General features: G+C 40.7%; 2 protein-coding genes across 7 annotated transcripts in view; one reads left to right on the forward strand and one right to left on the reverse strand.

Moving 5' to 3' along the window:
- The window catches only part of synrg (synergin, gamma), a 36647-nt gene extending 35107 nt beyond the window's left edge, over positions 1 to 1540 (forward strand). For all 4 annotated transcript variants that reach the window (XM_042413481.1, XM_042413482.1, XM_042413483.1 and 1 more), the window contains one exon: positions 332 to 1540. In XM_042413481.1, the coding sequence (XP_042269415.1) occupies positions 332 to 463 (132 nt within the window). In that variant the 3' untranslated portion in view covers positions 464 to 1540. The remainder of the gene's footprint in view (positions 1 to 331) is intronic.
- Positions 1541 to 8760: 7220 nt separating this feature from the next.
- On the reverse strand, positions 8761 to 18614 carry dusp14 (dual specificity phosphatase 14). 3 transcript variants are annotated; one of them, XR_006096742.1, is made up of 3 exons: positions 15546 to 15841; positions 9458 to 10298; positions 8761 to 9331 (listed from the first exon to the last, which is right to left on the reverse strand). XR_006096742.1 is itself a non-coding variant. In XM_042415439.1 (3 exons), exon 3 carries the CDS (start codon positions 10192 to 10194, stop codon positions 9562 to 9564), a length of 633 nt encoding a protein of 210 aa, XP_042271373.1. In that variant the 5' UTR covers positions 10195 to 10298; positions 15546 to 15655; positions 18487 to 18614; the 3' UTR covers positions 8761 to 9561. The 3 variants fall into 3 exon arrangements, 2 of the variants coding, with proteins under 2 accessions (XP_042271373.1, XP_042271374.1); XM_042415439.1 differs by adding an exon at positions 18487 to 18614 and having other exon boundaries at positions 8761 to 10298; positions 15546 to 15655; XM_042415440.1 differs by adding an exon at positions 11270 to 11368 and having other exon boundaries at positions 8761 to 10298.
- Positions 18615 to 20297: the final 1683 nt, after the last annotated feature.

A 20297-nucleotide genomic window follows, 5' to 3' on the forward strand; every position in this document is an offset into this window, starting at 1 on the left:
AACAGGGTCACGTACATAAAAGCTGGACCACAGCGCGGCTCTTAAATCAAGATGTGAATCATGCTGTACGTGAACATCGGGGTCCATTTTTATTATTTAACCCCAAACTGCAGAATGCAAATTAGATATATTCATGGAAATAAGGAGGCCGATCAATCATTAGCTGTGTGTTAGTAGCAGTATCTTACAGTTCAGCAGTAGTACAGAGTCGAGGGATAAGATAAGTTTTTCCCATTTGTTGTCCACACCCTGTATACTCCTCTTCCTCCCCAGATGTGTGTACTGTCTCTGCAATTCAGCTCTCTCATATTTCAACCTTTCACTCTGACAGGCGTTCAACTCGGAGACGGACAACTTCAAGCTGCTGTACGGCGGCCACCAGTACCACGCCAGCTGTGCCAATTTCTGGATTAACTGTGTGGAGCCTAAACCCCCGGGCCTCATACTGCCTGACCTGCTCTGAGCTTTTGGCTGCGGCTGCGGCTGCCATGGCAACGGGGAAGGGGCTAATCAACATCAGATAGGTGGAGCGACCGGACGACTCATACTGCACAGGCTCTCACCTTGGGCTGAGAGCGAGAGAACAATATTTAAAGTCAGCGAATCCCTCTGTATTTATTAGTTTTTGTATTCTGAAAAGCTCCTGTCATAATTATGTCACTCGGGCCGTGTTCATGCGCAGATTTGGTAGTTTGTTCAAATTTAAAGCCTTTCTCTATATATTTATCATCAGAGGTATTATTGTTACCATTTCGATCCTCCTGATTAATTACCTAAAACACATAGGTCAGCTGTACAGGTCATATTTAAATCTATTACTAATTATGCTTTTAAGAAGTGATTTTCACTGCAGAAAAAAAATCAACATTGTGACATAATCACTTGTCAGTGACTGGTATTTAAATTATTTGGAGTGCAATATTATTCACAACACTGGCAGAGGAAGTCTGTAAACATCTTACGTTTTTAATGTCACTTGTTGCTTTGCTTCTGTTCGAGAGGAATTTCATTCATGATTCCCTTTTGTTCCTACTCAACCTGAGCTGTTGAATCATAAGCCTATTGTTGTACTTGAATTAACGTCTGTTTGATCAAACTGTTATGGTTTTAATATCTTCATGAAATTCTTTCACACTCAAACCATCACTTCTGGGCTGGAAGGCAGGTGTTTACCTTTTTATGAATTGTGTTGAAACAACTGCTTTGAATGTCTTGCACTGTTTGAGAGGAGATTTCAGCAGCTCCTGGGGTATTTAAAATGTGTATTTTATAGGAAAATAGTTGTTATTTCGGGGACTTGAAGGGAAACTTGTGTTTTTCTGTCTTGGTGTTGTGTGCAACTAAAGCTGAAAGACTGGAAGAAGTCGACTGTGATTCTGAACTAAAATTGCAGCAGCACTTTTTATATATTACAGTGTTGTGCTGTTGCATAATTAAAACATACTGTAATGTGAATGTGATGTAAATAAATGAATATGCATACAGTTTATTTCAAGTGTCACAGATTATTAAATTGATCATTGATTAATTTAAATTTTAACGAGATACGATGTTATTTAATGAACAGAGGCACTGGTAGGTGGACTTTGGAGAGAACCAGGCTAGACATTTCCCTCTGTTTCTAGTCTTTATGCTAAGCTAAGCTAACCAGCTGTTGGCTGTAGATGTATTACCAGACAGATATGAGAGCGGTATCTGTCTTCTCATTTGACTCTCAACAAGACAGTGATAAAGTATTTCCTAAAATATCAAACTATTCCTTTAACACGCTTAAAAATCAGAAGTATTCTTTTTGTGTTATAAAATGTATTACTGTCATTTTTCTGGATTGTTTCACTCTGAATTTCTATGAAGAAGCTTCGTAATCAGACATTTAATTCACATGGCCTTTGATCTTATTCTGCCTGCTCTCCAATAGAGCTTCCTCTTCCAAATGTATGAAGCATACATTTTCCTCCTGTCATTTTACTCAATAATGTACTTCCTCTCAGGCCAGAGAGGCCTCATCTCCATCACTTTGCCACAAAATGGAATAAATTCTCCTTCGACAAGCCTGCCAGGCCATAGCTGGCAGTTGAGCTCAGCCAATCAAATGAGATGTGGGGGGGGGGGGGGGGGGGGGCTCGGGGAAACGAATCTCATTATTGTCCTCACACTTGTGTTCAGGTGTGTTCTCCAACATCCATTTTATCTCTCGCCGTCCCCTAATTCATTTCCTGCAGAAAATGAATTCCTCTCCTCTCACGGTGAACACCAGGATTACAGAAAATTACAAACGCTGAAATCAATTACTGAATAAGGCTGTGTAATTTGAAATGCAGACCGACTCTCTCCTTCCGTCCCTCTTCCTGTGCCTGTCAGCCTGTCATCTTCACGCCTATTGTCTGTGATGCTGCACTGAAATGATCACTGTGGGAGAGGAGAGAGATTGAAGTGATACTGTGCTGTACTGACTGCTGTTGTTTGGTATTTCAAGGCCATAGTCAATCTCATTATTGACTAAAAACAGTGCAGAAGCACAGAAAGTTCAACTGATTGCCTTCACCCTGGTGAAAAGAGTTGCTTCCAGCTTTACTTTCTGCTGGCAACATTTATCCACAAGCTCAAAAAAAAAGCCAAAGCAGCTTTTAAGGAGTTTACAAGATTAAATTGTGATGATAGAAGAAGAATAGCCTGACAAAGTCCCATCTTAAGTGGATTTAGAGAAACCAGACCAACACTGGAATTTTGAGGCTGATGCTGGTGGTTAGAGTCTAAAAAAATCTGATAACAATTTATCTGCTGATATTTCTTCTTCAACAGAAACATAACATCATCAAACAATTTTGGTAATAAGCCCTTAAATATAATAATTAAATGATTGTGATCAAGACGTCCTCAGCAGCAGGTTTACGGTTAAAAAATATACTTTGGCATTTCTGTGCTGTATTTCTTGTTAGCTATTGGCCAACATACATACACTACAATACTGGTATATTTGTAATAAGCTACAAAACTGGCTGATAATATTGGCTATATGAATGTATTGATCAGACTTAACTCAATATTATAGCCCAACAGATATGTCATATGTGAGGCTGATACTAATATCAATATTGAAGAATGATATTGTCCATGTATGTACACTGTTTCTAAATGGCCTCAAGCATATCTTTGGCCTCGCTGTATTGCAATTTCTATATTGTTGTTGACTGACATACTCTGGCACCCATATACACTCTGTTGCCAGTTGATCATGTACACTTATCTAAAACTAAGGCAGTTTAATACAACAGTCCTGCAACAAATCCTACCTTCACACAGGATATAATGCACTGATTTTATTTAAACAGTTTTAAAGAGGTTGATCCAGATTCATTTCAGGGGCTGTAATCAGTGTTACCTACATATCCAGAGGGGTTTCTAATATTTAAGTCTACCATCATTGAGATTAATGTGTGGGGAAAATATTAGAATTACCTCTCAGTACAACGCAATACAGTTCAACAGCACCACATACTACAGCCTCCAAAATGACCATAAGTTGAGGACTGTTTCGACAAAAAAAACTGAATATTTTGAGAGTAGAGTTATTCCAAAAAAGGAAAATGGAGAGAACAATGCCTTGGCCCTTTTTTGAGTAATTCCACTGTGAATCTCCTGGTCTCTGAACATTATAACTTTCATGAAGATAAGGTTTATTGCAGAGCTGTTGTATTAGCTTAAGGTAGGCGCACCTAATAAATTGACATTTGAGTGTATCTGTGATAAAATAAAATAAGCAGGTAATGTTGATATGTTGATATAGAAACAGCCATTCTCTCGTTCATAGAAGCCACTCCACCATTACTTAAAACAAAGCACTGAAAGGCGACACTTAAATAGATTTATGATGCGTCAATTTCACCATTAATGACCTGGACACAAATATTAGTCATTTGCACTGTTGAGATGTTCAGCACAAACTGAATATAGCTCTCTGGCTCGCAGCCTCAGTGTCCGTCCTATCAATCAGTTCAGACAGTTGAGGCTTTAAAGGCAATGGACAGATGAGTCAGTGTTACAGCACAGAGACGACACAGTCGCACTCATTCAGCCGCTCACTGAGGAAGAATGACTTGTTTCACTACCGGCTCAAATTGTATTAGCCAAGGTCTCCCATCACGCTTCAGATAACCCCTCGGTCTGACTGTGAGACTGTTTTCTCTCGGTTACTCTCATCCTTTATGTAAAGTTATAGATTCTTTATATCACTGGCTCATGCCTACTTTCTCACTACCTTTACATGAAGCGCCAAAAACATTTAAAAGCTGCCCGCTGGGACTTTTATTAAGGTTTCCAAGTGTTGCTGGCATCCATATAAGCAGCACTCTCCATGTGTTTTTCCATTTATGTTTACAACTATTTTGATACACAGCCTAAAAAATACATACTTTGAATCACATCCAACAGTTAAAGCATGCGTTGCCATGTAACTAAATCAGGTTGTCAAATTATACCATAACGAGGGTGGTGAGCTTGAATTTGAAGCAGCAGTGAAAGCCGCATGTTTATATTAATAACTGGCCTTGTATTATGGCCTTGTTTAAATGGAAATGCTGGATTTACAACTATTGATACAGGGAGACGAGCTGTAGCTCATGCTGATTACAGTGAATTATTAAAAGCTGTATAATTTGAAGCCCAGAGAAGCCATTATTCAGTAAATCACTGCAGTATCAGCAGATGTTCATATTTGCTTTGTGCAGTTGAAATAAAACCTGCATAGTAGAAACACGAGTGCTAAGATGATTCCTCGGTTAATGCTTCTCAAATTGCCCCCCAAGGAGGCATATAGGCATCACAGAGGGCCGTAACCAAGCAAAAATTTGAGGTTGAAGAGCTGAATCTGATTTGGGAGCAATATACAAACAATGTTTTCACGCTAGCAAGGCTCTTAATGTTCAGGTTAGCAAGATTCATGCTGATTGCAAACTTAATAACCAAGTTTTTGGTCATTTGGGGGCAGCATTAAATTGTGAGCACAACACTGACATACTATCACTTTTTAAGCTGATATGTTGAACAAACAGTTGCTTCTTTGCACATCCAGCAGATACAGAGCAACACTATCATTCATTTGGATTTGTGTTTCTGTCAACCTGATGAATCTAAGACCAATCCTCACTCTCTTTTAGCTCTGTTTTTGGTCTCTTCCAACTCCTGGGGGAAATATCTGACTCTTTAGCTGCTAAATGCTCCACCAGCTGCTCACTAACTGTGTCTGTTTGCTGCTGTGTCAGGGTTTTTGGAGATTTTTTGCTGAAAACAGCTGCCTGCTGGATTCGAAACAACACAATGAAAGCGGTAAGAGGGAACCATATCAGTGAGGTTTGTAGGACGGAAAACCAAAACAACGAGCTGAAAGACGCTAAAACACACTGATAATTCTCTGTGGGTTCATCACTATGAGTGGTATTTCATATTATCTGTTGTTATTAATAAAAATGTAAGTGTAAAGTACAAGGTGAACAGATTTTTGACAGGGGAAAAAAAAGAAAAAAATTGGTGATTCACATTATGTTGTCGAATCCAAAGTAAAGAAAATATGTACTTCTGTATCTAGAGCTCAGGTTCATGGTCAGTGTAGTGGAGGAACCTTGAATTTATTATTTCTAAAAACTTGCATCATGATAATGTTATTTCAATGAAGCAATGTTCCATTTGGCTAATATTGTTAATGGTTAATGAAAATGACATTGCTTTACAGGACTACGTGTTTTAAAGGAGGGCATGTCAGAAATAGTTTGAGAACCATTTGACTAATCGATTGACAGAAAACGCACAATTTTGATAATCAGCTTAATCACTTTAGTCTTTTACTGAGCAAAAATGGTGATGATTAACTGGGTCTATCTTCTAAATGTGAAGATTGGCTGCTTTTCTCTTATTTATATCATCGTAAACTGAATATCTTTTGGTTTTAGACTGTTGGTTAGGAAAAACAAGCAAATGGCCACAATGGTTCCCATCATTTGGACCTGTCACCTTGGGTTTGAGGAAACTGCGATGAGCATTTTTGTGTTTGTCATTTTATAAACTAAAAAAATTGTCTAATCAAAAGAATAATAATCAACAGATCAAATTATAAAGAAAATAGCAGTATTACACTGGTTTGTGGCAGCTCACCGCAGTCAGATGCTCCCTGTTGGGCTGCTGCTGTCTGAATGTCCTCTCTTCAAACTTCATCAGCTCAGTTCGTTCTGCATGGCCTGCACCGCTGGAGCCTGGCCTGCCTCTGATGCTCAGGATGAATCAAATGGCTGTGCTTACTACTTTAATGATAGATGTTAATATCCTGCTGCTGGTGAAGGATCTGTTTACTTTCAGTGCTTGACTATGCCCTGGAAACCACATGCATGTACTCACATTAACACAGCGGAGACGGGGTAAAGGGCAGGAAAAAAAGAAAAAAAAAAAGATCCATTTTTGCTGAGAGAAAATGTTGTGCAGTGTATAATTTAGACCCATCACTTGTGCATCTTCGTCGTGCTCGGCCTGTCATCAGACGGGCCTCGTCTCTGCGGGTAATGGAATTCATTGTGGAGACCACTTCGGAGGTCCCTCAGAAGTGTGGGCACAAGACAAATAGCGCTCATCAATATCTGCCTGGTACTCTGTAGCCACAGCAAATGAAAATGAATGACAGAATGTTGCTTTGACATCTGAAGACATCTCTTGGGGAAAATGGCTGTGCAGAATGAACATCATGACACCTTTGGAGGAGGAAATGCTGCAGCCTGTTCATGCGAAAACATCTCTGAGACATCACCAGGCATAGCCAGTAAGTTTATCTTCCTTTAAGTAAATGTACATTTTTGTTTGCACTTTTAATGACAATAAAAGACTGAAATATTGTATGTTAGATGTTTATTTTTCTTTCCAGATCAGAACATTAACAGTGGCATGAGCTCTTTTATTTCATATCGCTGTCCTGGGGCATTAAATGATTTGTAAAGTCAGATTACAGATTGTGCTCAGGACAAGAACATCTTTCTCCTTCTACAATCATTTACCCCTGAACTTTTATTCTTTTTTTTTTTTTTAGTCATAATATCACACTTAATCTATTAATGCAGAAAGGCGTGGTGGCGCTGATCTCTATGGGTTGCAATTAACAACTGTGTTGCACTCATAACCAAATCCAACATCACTGCTGTGTGTGTTCGATGTCTGACCACATCCAGCACTGATTTAATACTGCTCTATAGTGTAAGGGTGGGACTCAGGCAGTAACTCACCATAAGAATTTATCACAATATTTTAACTGCCAACGATAATGATGGTATTACAATATGGGTGATTCTGCGGTACATCATATATTACAAGACAGAATTTTCTAAGAGTGCGTTTTCATGTACACTAGTATCCTGCTTATGATCCGGTTTTTGGAGTATCCTGGTTATGTTTTGTGCATGTAAACCTGGTTTCAGAAGCCTGGATATGCTACCTGAAGTTCTCAAATAGGAGCCAGGATAAATGTTGAATGTAAACACCTTATCCAGGTTACTGAATATTCTTTGTTGGATAAGATAGTGGCTGAGATGCTGAGAAATCAAGACACAACTGCACACAGATGACCAGAAACCTGGATGCTGTTAGAATCATGTCTACAGGGATATGAATAACCAGGTTTCTCATGTAAACGCCATATGATCAAAACCAGGATAAGACTCAAAACTGGAATACTAGTGCACATGTAAACGCACTCTATGATACATCTAGCGCTGAAATGATGAATTAATGGATTGATTAGTCAATTGACAGAAAATTTATCAATCACTCTCAGGGTCTCTGCTTCTCAAATGTCAGGATTTGCTTTTTTTTCTGTTTTATATGATTGTAAATTCAATATCTTTTGGATTGTTGGTTGGACAAAACAAGCCGTTTGAACCATACCATACCACACACAGGATGCTTCATGCAGACAGAAGAAGTAGTCATTTTATGGTAGCTGTGAAGTGCCAATCTGAGGAACCAATGTGTGAAAATTGTTGCTTTTCAAGAGAGCTGTGCAGGCTTACATAGAGAACAATGGGTGCAATTTGTTGCCCTTAAGGCTCATTGACATTTGATTTCAACTTTTCACAATTTTCTGATGTTTTTTTTTAGGCAAAAACTTAATCAGTTAATTGAAAAATGTAATCAACAGATTAATGAGTGATGAAAATAATTGCTGGTTGCAGCCCTAGCCATCACAATAACTGTTCAGGTGAAGAGGAAAACATAACAGTAAGTGGGAAATTCATTTTTTTAAAAAGCAGGAATCCATACATTGTATTAGTTCACTGCAATATGTTTTCCGTTCATGTTTTCATTTTTGCGCAAATTCAGTACTAAGGTGATGTAAAAAGGCAGAACTACCTGAAGATTTCCAGAGTTAAAATTTGGATACACCTATGATACAGTATTTTAAGGTATGATGACGCTGGCACTAGCGTAATGTGATTTACTACCATCTCAATTATCTGTCCCACCCCTACTACTATAGCGGTAAACAGTAATTTTATGGTGCGGAGAGCGCAAACACCAAAGTGAAAGTTTCAACTGCTAGACGACAGCAAACGTAGGATTTTCAGCCTGTGTGACATCATTCTTCAGGCTGGTTTACCATCAGAAATAAAATGTGTTTCCTGTACTGTGCTGCTCTTGTCGAAACCTCCACTGAATATGGACACAAGGCAAAAAACAGCAGGATAGAAAATATTCTTCCAAGCATCTATCATAAAGCTACCAGTTCCCTTGAGGCAGCGAACATTTTTTTTTTAATACAGCATCAAATAGAACTACAATAACATTGTGTAGTCACAGGATGGAACAGTCAATCCTGTGGTACACAGGAACTTTCCTGTCCTGACTTGTACTCTTTTAGACTCTCACCTTAAAAAGGTAGATAGAATAACATGTTTAAATGTTCGGTTAAAGTGCGCCATTTTTTCCTCACTATCAGTACATTCCAGTAAAATAATTTGCCTATATATTTTTTTATCTGTACACTTATCTTAAATGCTACCATAAATTGAGAGCATGCTGCTGCCCCCACACTAAAGATAACTGCAAAACTGGCACAATACCATCACATGACATCACGTCAGGAAAAGGACTTCAGTCACTGTCAGAGCCGCGGAGTCTCGAGCACAGCTAACACCTTCCCAGAGCGCTCCTCCTCACTGGAACTGGAAAGACAGGCCAGCACCGACGTCCACACTCAGGGTGTTTTATCTTGTTTTGGTGTCTGACATCATTGTGGTCCCATTCGATCCTTTGGTCCTCAGGATTCTGGGCTCGAAGTGGCCTTGCTTCCACTCAAAGACTAAATGGTTGGACAAGCAGCAGCACCGTTAACAACCAGTGTTTGGTTAGACTCCTCCTGTTCAAACGCACCAGTATTCATTAAATAAGCTTCACACAGATGTACACTCACACGCGTCTCATTCACCTGTCCAGAACAGGCGTGAACCTGCAGTCCAGAAGGGCAAAAGGGCTCATCTTCGCTTTCGTTCCTCCTCGATCCCTCACTGTGGACACTTGGCACAGCGTCTCTCACAGGCCCCAGTACGGAGCCAGGCTCCTGCGGTCCCTCTCGTAAACATCCGGTATGACCCCGTAGGGCGTCTGCACCATCTTAACAGAGTTTCTGCCGAACAGCTTCCTCTCGTACTCAATGAGCTGACGCCAGAAGCCGCCGTTGGGCCTGATGACAGGGCGGCGAGCTTTGACCCAGGCGTGGGCCTCTGCCAGAGACACTCGATGGTACTTCATGAGGTACGCCAGGCAGAGAGAGGCTGAGCGGCTAACCCCGGCTGCACAGTGCACCAGCACCGCCCCTCGTTTCCGTCCCACGCTGTGGATCTTATCAGCCACGCTGTCGAAGTACAAGGAGATAGGGGAGTGTGGCATGTCTGCCAGAGGGACCTTTACATACTCCATGTGCGGCCAGTTGAAGTTGGGGAGCTCGATGGTGGCGTTGACCACACAGGTGATGCCTTTAGACAGCAGCAGGCTGCGGTTGGACGCCACGTTCCCCCTGCTGAGGAAAAGGTTGGGGGTGATCTGCGCGATGCCCCCCAGCAGGCTGCCATTCTCGGGCAGTAGCCTCGGCACCGTAGCTGGCACCATGGAGCTACGATGGTGGTGATGGTGGTGGTGGAAGAAGCCTTGGCTGCGGGAACCCATTGAGGAATCAAGTGGGCTTCAAGAGGAAAAGCCGAATCTAAATAAACTAGAAATCTTCAGGAACTCGGAGTCATAGTAGTGCGGCGGGACCAGCCAGACAGCTCCTGAAACACAACAACAGATTTCACTTACAATCTAAATTAAACATTTTCTATTTCAGTGTAGGCTGACCACTCAGGCTGACAAACATACAAACACTTCACAAGGATGAGTAACATCACTGGCGTTTGCTCCAAAACAAGGATGCTAAAATCCTTTATGTTGGATGGCGTTGTGCTTTGACAGTTCTTCCCAGGAAATGTTATTCTTCTGTCTGAGTCTGTCTTTAAACTTAAAAAGACCAGACAGCCATGACTGTTCAAGATAGTTGACTAATTCAGAAACATGCTGCTGTAAGGCTGAAAGCCAGTGATCCACAGTCTTAACTTTACAATTACATCAATGGGTTTTCATGCATCCTCAGACAGCGTTTGTCTCAGCTATAGGGAGCAGTCTATTTGTACACTGTGTGTCTCTACATTCAGGTCGAATGGCCTTCATGCTGCAGCTTCCCTCTTGGACCTGCTGCACACTGAGACGTGCCTCCCTCTGCCATGTGAGCACAGACCCCCTGGAGGCATACACTCACCTCATCTCATGTTCATCCATCCACAGCCTCCACATACAGATTACATCTCTCGTCTCACTGGCTATTGCCACTGTTAATGTCGTTTTGGATGGCACCAAACAGCAGGGTGGAAAGTAATCATATACTGTACGATCAAGCCAAAGAGTCCTGATAAGGCACTTCATTTTAGCATGAAATTTGCTAAAATTCATTTTTCTAATTCCATTTTCTTTTTCCAAAAAGGATGATGAAAATGATTTCCCTTACTTGCTTTTATGAGCTGTAACATGAGTATGAGGATGCACGACACAGATCAGAGCGAAAAGATATTACGGGAACCCTAATGTGACATTTCTGGCTGTACTGATGGAAATAGCCTCCTCTGTTAATACTTAAGTTATCAGCAGAGAGCCCACAGCTCCAGGCGCTACTTCACACACTGTTGCACTTGTCGTGCGTCATCCACACCTTCTGCACCGGTCTGGCCGACAGGTCTTTTTCTTTCATTTTCAGCAACAGTCTGGGTAACAAGACACACGGGTAAGCTGCTTTAAATGGGAATTCAACCTGCAGGAAAAAAAAAAACCCCGATCACCTGCTGCCACCTGCAAACTCAAACAGACCGCTGAGACAGATTGTGATTCCTTCCTAGTAATCATATTTTAATCAAAAACATGAGAATGCATGACTGACATGACAATGAAACAGATTTCTACCACCAAACTAAACATTCCAGCTGTTAAATCTTTTACTATTTCTAACCAGAAATGATCGACAGAAAATTAATCTAACCAACTATTCATCGTTTTGGGTCATTTTTTAACAAAAAATGACAAAAATCACTGCTCAAGTTCCAGCTTCTTAAATGTGAGTATTTTCTGGTTTCTTTAGTCCTCTATGACAGTAAACTGAATATCTTTAGGTTGTGGACTGTTGGTCGAGACAAAAAAAGACATTTGAGGATGCACCTTGGGCTTTGGGAAACAGTGACATTTTATAGACAACAACTAATCCATTAATCTATAAAATAATCGACAAATTAATAGATCATAAAAATAACATTAGTTGGAGCTCTATCTACATGAAACATAAGACAACATGTTATTTCAAGGTTGTAACCCCACTTTTTAATGGTTTTATTGCCAAAAAAATTGCATAAAAACAGGTAAGTTTGTATCCCTTGCAAATAGAAAAGCTGTTTTTACTTGAAAATCCTCCTCAATGTTGAAGCTGCCTCTTCCTTCATTACCTTGCAATTGTGAAAAAAAAAAAAAAGAAATTCACCTATCTCCTTTAAACCCTCTCCTCCTATCGATTTGCCATCTAAGCACAGTCTGCTTCTTTTTACAGAAAAAAAGGATCAAAGGCTAAAATAACACTCGTCCTCCCCATTCAGGCACAGTTTCTCCGGCTCGCTCCCGCTTGCCAATCACTCTGCACTTTGCCTCTGAAATGGTTGCCATGAGCACGATGTGGTGCAGCCGATTCCACCTTCCTCCACACCGTCGCCACTGGTGATAAGACAACAAATGCTGTGATCCAGACTCTGGGGCACTTTGGAAATCCAGTGTTACCCCCCTGACCACATCAGGAGACGATCAGAGCTGCACTGAAGAACAGTGTGAAAAGATTTTCTGCAAATTTGTGATAAGAGGAAACAAGTGCTCACATTTTGTGACAATCTGTGTTGTACAAGGTTACTATTTTCAGACATTTCACCTGATGAAGGCGCTTAAGAGAACAGAAAAAACGGTGTCTGCTTTGTTCGACTTAACGGAAACAGCACTTTAGTGTTTAGAGAGAGAGATGTCAAATCTTTTAAGTTTTAAAATGATTGTTGCCTGGTAATCAGACGTATCCTTTATCAGTCAATTTATAACATTTAATGTTTGACATAGAGCTGAAACTGTAAGTTGATTAATTGAGTAGCCAATCAACAGAAAATTAAACTGTAACTATTTTGATACTATTTTGATAATTGATTCATCTTTTTAGTCGTATATCAAGCAAAAAAATTCAAAAAAACATTTTCCCTTTTTTTTTTAGCTCCCCAAACACTTTTCTTTGTCATAATAATAGTAAATTCATTATCTTTGTGTTTTGGTTGGCTGTTGGTCAGACAAAATAAGAGATCTGAAGACTTTTACTCATTTCTTTCATCTTTACTCTTGACTGAACAATTATATCAAGAAATCAATCAGCAGATTGATCAATAATGCCAATAATCATTTGTTGCAGCCCTAGTTTGTTGTGTTGAATTGAAGAAATATGGCGATTTAAGAGTTCCCATTTCTGTAGGTAAACTTAAAACAACCTGTAGAGCTGTGTCGCTCGTATCCACACTTATCGCAGCTTTTGAGGCAATCTTTTGATCACCATCTGACACAGGAAAGTGACACCCAGATTCTTAATCCCGTCTACAAAGCTCTGATTGGCTCGGGTGTTTTTTTCCAACCAGAGAATCAGCCGTCAATGGGCACACACACAAAAAAACGTGGGCAGCGATTTAGACGTCTGAAGCCAGGCTACAACAACTGTGACATTTTGCTAAAATTTTAAATGGAAAGACTGAACTATAAACGCACGTCTTGCTTCAGTCACAGGAATGCACAACTGATGCATTAATTCATGGGAGACCGAAAGCATAATAAACCTTCAGCTAAGATAAGTACAAACTTGGTTGCTGCAGCAACCTACTGACCACAGTAGCAGCTACTGAAGACAGTAGCAGCCATATCAACAGGCAGATGAGGAAGATAAGAAAACCAAATAATCCTTGGCCCTCTCCAAAGTGCTGATGCACCACAGTGCTGGGCTTTGCTCCATCCACATGGTTATTTATACCCCAGGCAGGGCAGGAGTGAGGTTGCAGAGAGCGGAGGAGGGAGAATTATGCAGAGGATGTCGCCACAGACAAATCTACTGTATATTGGAGAGGGGATACTGCAGCTGACTGTCACTCAAATTTGCTCTGAGGACTAATTCTCCAAAATAAACACTGCAGAGGTTTCAGTGGCATTAACAGCATAGTGACCAGAGTACCTCAATTCAAACACTGCTGTACTTGTCTTGATGTTACAAAAATGAGCCCTCCTCTAAATCACTCAGTTTAGATTTGTCAACAGGTGGTCCCACCTCACAAATCTTCTTATGCACATCTCCGTTACTCCCTCTCTCTCTCTCTGTGTGGGGAGATTCCACAGGGGTCTGGTTCCAACTCCGCTAACATAAATTGGAAACGTGACCCACCTGCAGGAAAACTAGAGCCCCACTCCCTAACATTGAAGGCGGAACCTCGTCGACACCGGATCTGAGCCGAACTTGACTCGGTTAACAGCAAATTCCTGACAGACACCCACTCATGCCGCAGAATGAGATGAATGAAAACACTGAAATAACTGGGAAAGTTGCAAGCAAAAGCACAAGCAGGCTCTCAATCAAAGGAAATCCCTTTATTCATTCTGAGTGATCTCTGAAAGTGACTCTGCAGCCTGCAGTCTAGATAATAATCAGGAGGAATGACAAGGACGGTCTTTTGGTGGTCGGACAGGATTGCTTTGAATTACTCCAAACAGAGCTGGGCACAGCTTCACAACATGACTGCTTTGATGACAACTGCAGCAGGTTCAAAAGAGGTGGAGTCCATATGCATTTAGAGACGCTGGGACAAATTCCTCACGAGGACAGGGCTTGGCTTTGGCACCTTCCTTCTCGCTCGCTCAGACCACAATGTTACATCTCACCATGGACACCGTTGCAACGCTGACACATGTAAACTCACACGGACAGACAAAGCATGAGTGCCAGAGTCGAGGCCACATGTCTTGTACTGAGAGATGGCGAGTGTACTGCAAAACAGACACTGAGGGTGACAACGCGCATACAAATGATTCCTCTTTCCTTTCAGGTTGTCAGTTTTATTGCATAAAGAAGCAAATTGGTTCCAGCTTAGTTTCTTGCTTCTTAAAAAGCCAAGTTTGTAGGAAGTAGTATAATTGCATCTATCACTAGAGCAGACAGATGAGACAGATTAAAACACTGAAAAAATGAGACACTGTTCAGAATCTATTGAGACAGACTTATCATTATCTATAATTGGTGCTACAAGCAGCAAATATCAAATATATTCCATTATAGGATGTCATGAGATGATGTCTTTACATACAGCAGGCTGCACATGTTGAATTCTCTCCATTAATATTTCACTTAAATTATCTTTCACAGGAAAATAAATGATGTTGTTGTTGTTGTTTTAGAAACTTTGGAAAAAAATATTTTTTTTGACCTCCCTGTCTTTCAAAGACACAGAGTATGAAAATGTGGAGCTTTAAGTGAATGACTCCACAAGTTTAATAATTTATGATTGAGCTGTGAATGAGGACTGCTCCTCTGCGCACGCGCTGCTCGTCCTCGTGCGCGTGACGCGAGATGTGCGTGCGTGCGTTAAGTTAGGCTCTCGGAAATATATCATGTAAAATATAAAACTGGCTGATTTCAATGCGTCCTGGATGCTGTTATGTAGGCTGAAGAAGTACATCTGTTCGTTAAAGGCATCACTAAGTGCGGCAGGTGCGCTCGTTTCTTCAATTTCACTCAGCTATCATTATAAACTGATCATAAAATAAACTGTAGATATGCAAATTTCAAAATATACCTATGCTTTTTTCGTGAAATTAAATTATAATTCATCCTATAGGCTATCTGGTTAAAATGATGCCTCCATCACATGGATAACTCAACTTACCAGTCGACTCTCAGTCGGGCAGATGGAGATTTTCAAAGCGCCTTCAACGCCTGCACCAATCCGGCGGGCATGGATCCGCAGCTTTCACAGTCCGGGCATTTACCTTCAGTCTGTCCGATCATGCAGACGGCCAAGAGGATGAGGATGGCAAGAGGCCAGGTGGTGGGAAACAAACCGAGCCACACAACAACATAATGTGAAAGTCACCAGAAATACGAGCCATCAGTACATCCGCCTGGTCTACGCTGGCAGGAGCGGCGTGCACAGAGCAGCGCTGCCTCTGTATGAGGGGTGATCAGTGCCACACAGCGGAGGAGGGGGGAGCAGGAGGAGCGTGTGCGATGTCAGGCTTTTTTTTTCTCTCTATTATCAAATTTTTATGTTTTACAGAGCCTTCCTGGGGTCAACTAAGGAAAAAAAAAGACTCGTGTAAAGTTTTCATAACGTCTACCCTTGAATTACAAATCCATGCCCACAGATTTGTAAACCATGCCGTAATTTTTAAAAAATATTTTTAAATATTATAATATACTTATAATATTATTATTCATTATATTATATTTTTTATTTTAAAATAATTTTTAAATTTCTAAATTGTCTTTACCCTGTTTGATGCTTTGTATCTGGATAAGCAGTCACACTGTAAATGGAAGTCTCTCACATTGTCGTAGCTAACAAGTAAGCCTGGGGAGCTAATGTCAGTTGCTTCCCCACTAGCCTCAAACTGAAAGGTTGGTTTTGGAGTGAGAAGCACAATAAATACAACGTTAAGCTATGAAAACTGTGACACGTCCAAAAGTCATTTGAGTGCATGGATTGCAAATCCGAGGGCATGGATTGGTAATTCAATGGCACGGTTTATAAATCTGACAGCACAGTTTATAAACTGTGTGCACAGATTTCTAAATTGAGAGTACAGATTTACACATGGATCTTTTTTTTTCTCAGCTGACCCCAGGGGTGCTTTGCAATTTTTCAATACTGGAGGCCACTGCGGTGGCACAGGAGTCCTATAAAAAACAGTAGGTCATCCAGCAAAAACGTTTAACTTGGCTCAACTTTTGCCACAATGCAATGTGAAGTCACCCGGCAGTGCAATGCATTGGCCATATGCTTTAGTGCAGATTCAGACATATGTTGGCTGCATTCAGACTGAAAATAGCTCTATGTAAAACAATGCAGGGGGCTGTGTTGGTGTTGAATGTACTGGTGTGATGATGAAATACGATCCAGAAAGTCCAGTTGGCTCAACAGTTTAATGCATTTAAAAGCTTTTCAGACAGCAGAGCACCCCTCAGTGGCTTGTAATACTCACATACAGGATTTCACACTGCAAAGCTTTATCTGACTGGCCAACACAGCACTTTGCCAGATGACATCATGTTACGTTGCAGCAAAAGTTGAGCCTGGGACTTTTTTGCCAGAGCTCCCTGCATTGGTCCCTGTGATTTTTAATAAACCCAACTTATCATTAACAACACTTATCGCTGGTTTTATTTATTTTTTCCAGAATCCTTGAACACTTTTTGATGAAAGAAATGCTGCACAATAAAAAAAGATTTTAAACTAGTTTCCCAAGTTGTAACTCTGGTTAGATTTATGTAGTATGGAACTGGGACACAGCTTTGGTTTTTTATGTTTAATGTTCAGATGTAATGAATGTAAGCATGTGGGGTGAAAATCATCTTCCACACACAATCACAGGCTTGTCTTCTTGTCAAGACACAGATTACTCCTCATACAGAAAGCAGTGGGAGGATCATGCACCTCCTTAAAATACAAAGCTAAAAACTATTGGTGAGATGCAACTACACAACAAACAAACATCTTGTCCACTGGCAGAATCATCAAAGTCAGACTGAAATGCAATTTCAGTGGCTCTCCCCTAACTCCTAAACAAGAGACCTTTTGTTTTCCTCAAAGGTTTCTGATGTCATATGTCACTAGAGCATACAATCTAAACAAAAGCCTATCAGCAGGGCCAAAAACAGGATTATAGAGATACTGAGGTCATGAGGCAGAAACCACCCATTTAAATGTTGACCACCACCAACCAATTCTGTCTGAGTATTTGAAAAAATGAAATAAATTTCTCACTTTATGTGTTTAATTACCTGTAAAATTATATTTTCTAAATTATATCTCCCTACATTATCATCTGAATGTTATTTCAAAGCCTCCTGTACACTGTAAATGTAATTCTGGTGCAGAATTTTGATCTATTTAGTCCCCACCCCCCTAAGCTATTCTTACAAATATCCAGTATCAGCCTCAAAAAACTTAAAGTCCCCCTCCACTTAGAGTGATGTATGTGTGGAGTTTCACACTATAAGGCTGTCATCACATACATCTGCTGAGGGGGGAAGTTTCGCTGTGCTCGCCGAAAGTTTGAGTTCAACACGTGCACATTCGAGAAGATTGTGTGACTCTGCTACTTACACAGTGATGTGGAAACTTGACACCTCCAGTGCACATACACTGAGAATGGACTTTACAGCAAAGCAGGAGACATCTTGTGTCCAGCAGTTAAACTTTTGCACTGAAAAATATTTGCATCTTTAACCAGTGTTATGTGTTTGATCATATAATGTAAACTCATCTACATGTCGTTTTATTATCATATGACCTCAAGGTCATTAATGGTAGTTAAAGCCTTGCCTTTCAATCATATTATGGTTTCTTCTTTGAAAAAATAGGATATATGAATGCAATCTACAGTACAGACATGAACTCCTGATGGTAAATTATTTCTAATGGTTCAAGTCGGGCCATGCATCAAAGGCTGCAGCATGCAATTCAAAGTTCAGGCATGCAGTTTAGTACAGACACAAAACCTCGCTGGCACTGCTGTGTTATATTTCCTAACAGAACCTAAAGGTGTTTTCTTAATCCATGTATATAGACAGCTATACTACACAAGTGACCGGAGAAGAACACCTACCATACAGAAGCTTCAAATACAACACGAACTGTTTATTTGAATGCCTGCAGAGTCCTGTGTGATCACGTTGCAGGTCTTGAACTCATAAAACCCAGGGACCAAACTAAGAGTCGGAGAAGCAATAAACGATGTAGTATCACATCCCGCAGTGGCTCAGGCAAAATGTTTCCATTTCACTATGCTGCTGACTTCAAATCTAATTTTATGCACTTGTTAAACACACACACACACATGCGCACACACACACACATTACCAATTTAAATGCTGCCCTTGCAGTGTGGGCTACAGGCATATATGGAAAACAAATATACTGTCTGTTCTTTTGGTCTGCTATTTCAAATCTCATTATGCCTTAGCCTGGAAGAAGCAGTGTGATATGCTAGCAGAGCTCGAGACATTGGACGATTTGACCATCTATGGTCGCAGCTCTGAGACCTTTAAGACTACAGCTGCATCTGCAGGGTTTTCTGTGCAGCCTTTAGTGAATATATCCATGTACAAAGCCATAATTAGACATGTCTTCCAAAGTGAATCCTATTTCAAAGGGCTCCTGGGGGAGATATTATTGCTATCCATAAACCCATGGCCCCTGCCTCAGTCACTCCTAATTACATTCCAAATTCAATCAACTGGAAATAAACAGCAGCAGTACCAGGCAGAGCAACCACAAAAACTGGTGCAACGGTGACTGTTTCTTTACTATAAGGAAAGAAAAGACACACTGACAGTTGTTGGCACTTATTCTTGACCCTGTACTTGAAATGCTATGCATCATCTTATAGGATAAGAACAGAGGAAAGATAAGAGCCCAACGCTATGTGCCAATGTTGACTGAAATTCACCTGATGAATGTTTAACGAGAGGAGGAAATGGTGACACAAAAGGTCTGTGAACGGAATGAGCAAGAAGTAAAAAAGGGATGATAGATGTTAAAGAAGTGGTAACCTTGAATTGGAACAGTGAAAAGATGGATAGAGAGACAGAAGGGGAAAAATAGAGCTGCGGGCTGCGGAGACAGGGACTGGGGTTCAGAATCAGACTGAAATGTCAGATGAGTCAGAGGCATTCTGGGAGGACGCTCCTGTTTAATATGGCTCCGCAGTCTGCAGTGGAGGCTGAAAATTTACAATGACACCATCACTGTAATAACAAGCACCTGCAGCCATGTTCTGAAGGAGCATGTCTGCTCTGAATGAACCAGTAGTGACATTGATTAACCCTGACTGCCTGTAACACAAGATAACTGATGGGCTTGACAGTGTCACAGTGATTTAACCGAGAAATCCTTTGCACATCCCTCAAACATGTGGACACTCAATAACCTGTGCTGTTCAGTTATGGCGACTTATTTACACTTTGTGAGAGCCAGCAGAGATCTGTCAATCCAAATAATAAATTATGAGCAGGGTGATCCCATTCAGGCTGCTGAAATCATTCAGGGAGAATGCTGAAGATGACTGCGAACACATTTCAGAGTCCTGATGTGAGAACTGAAGCAGAAAAACATGCGTGGTATATAGAAATATTGGCAGAAGCTGAGAAAGACCAGGCTGTCCCCCAGGGATTTGTGCCTCTCCATCTCTTTCAGGCAAGATCTTTACTTTCTTCTCTTCATGCCAGGAGGACAGTTTTATGAGTATGAATGGAGTTAGAGGCTTCTTTGGCAAGTTAAGAGTCAAGCTGGAGGAATGTGTGTTCAAAGCTTCAGCAGATTATCAGAGTATCTATATCGTCTGCTAATAAGATGATGAATGTCTGAGAAAGTAAACCGAAGTGTGTAAAGATGATCCCGGCTGGAGATGTTTATTTC

Source organism: Thunnus maccoyii, chromosome 6 (genome assembly GCF_910596095.1).
Source record: "Thunnus maccoyii chromosome 6, fThuMac1.1, whole genome shotgun sequence".
Classification (NCBI taxonomy): domain Eukaryota; kingdom Metazoa; phylum Chordata; class Actinopteri; order Scombriformes; family Scombridae; genus Thunnus; species Thunnus maccoyii.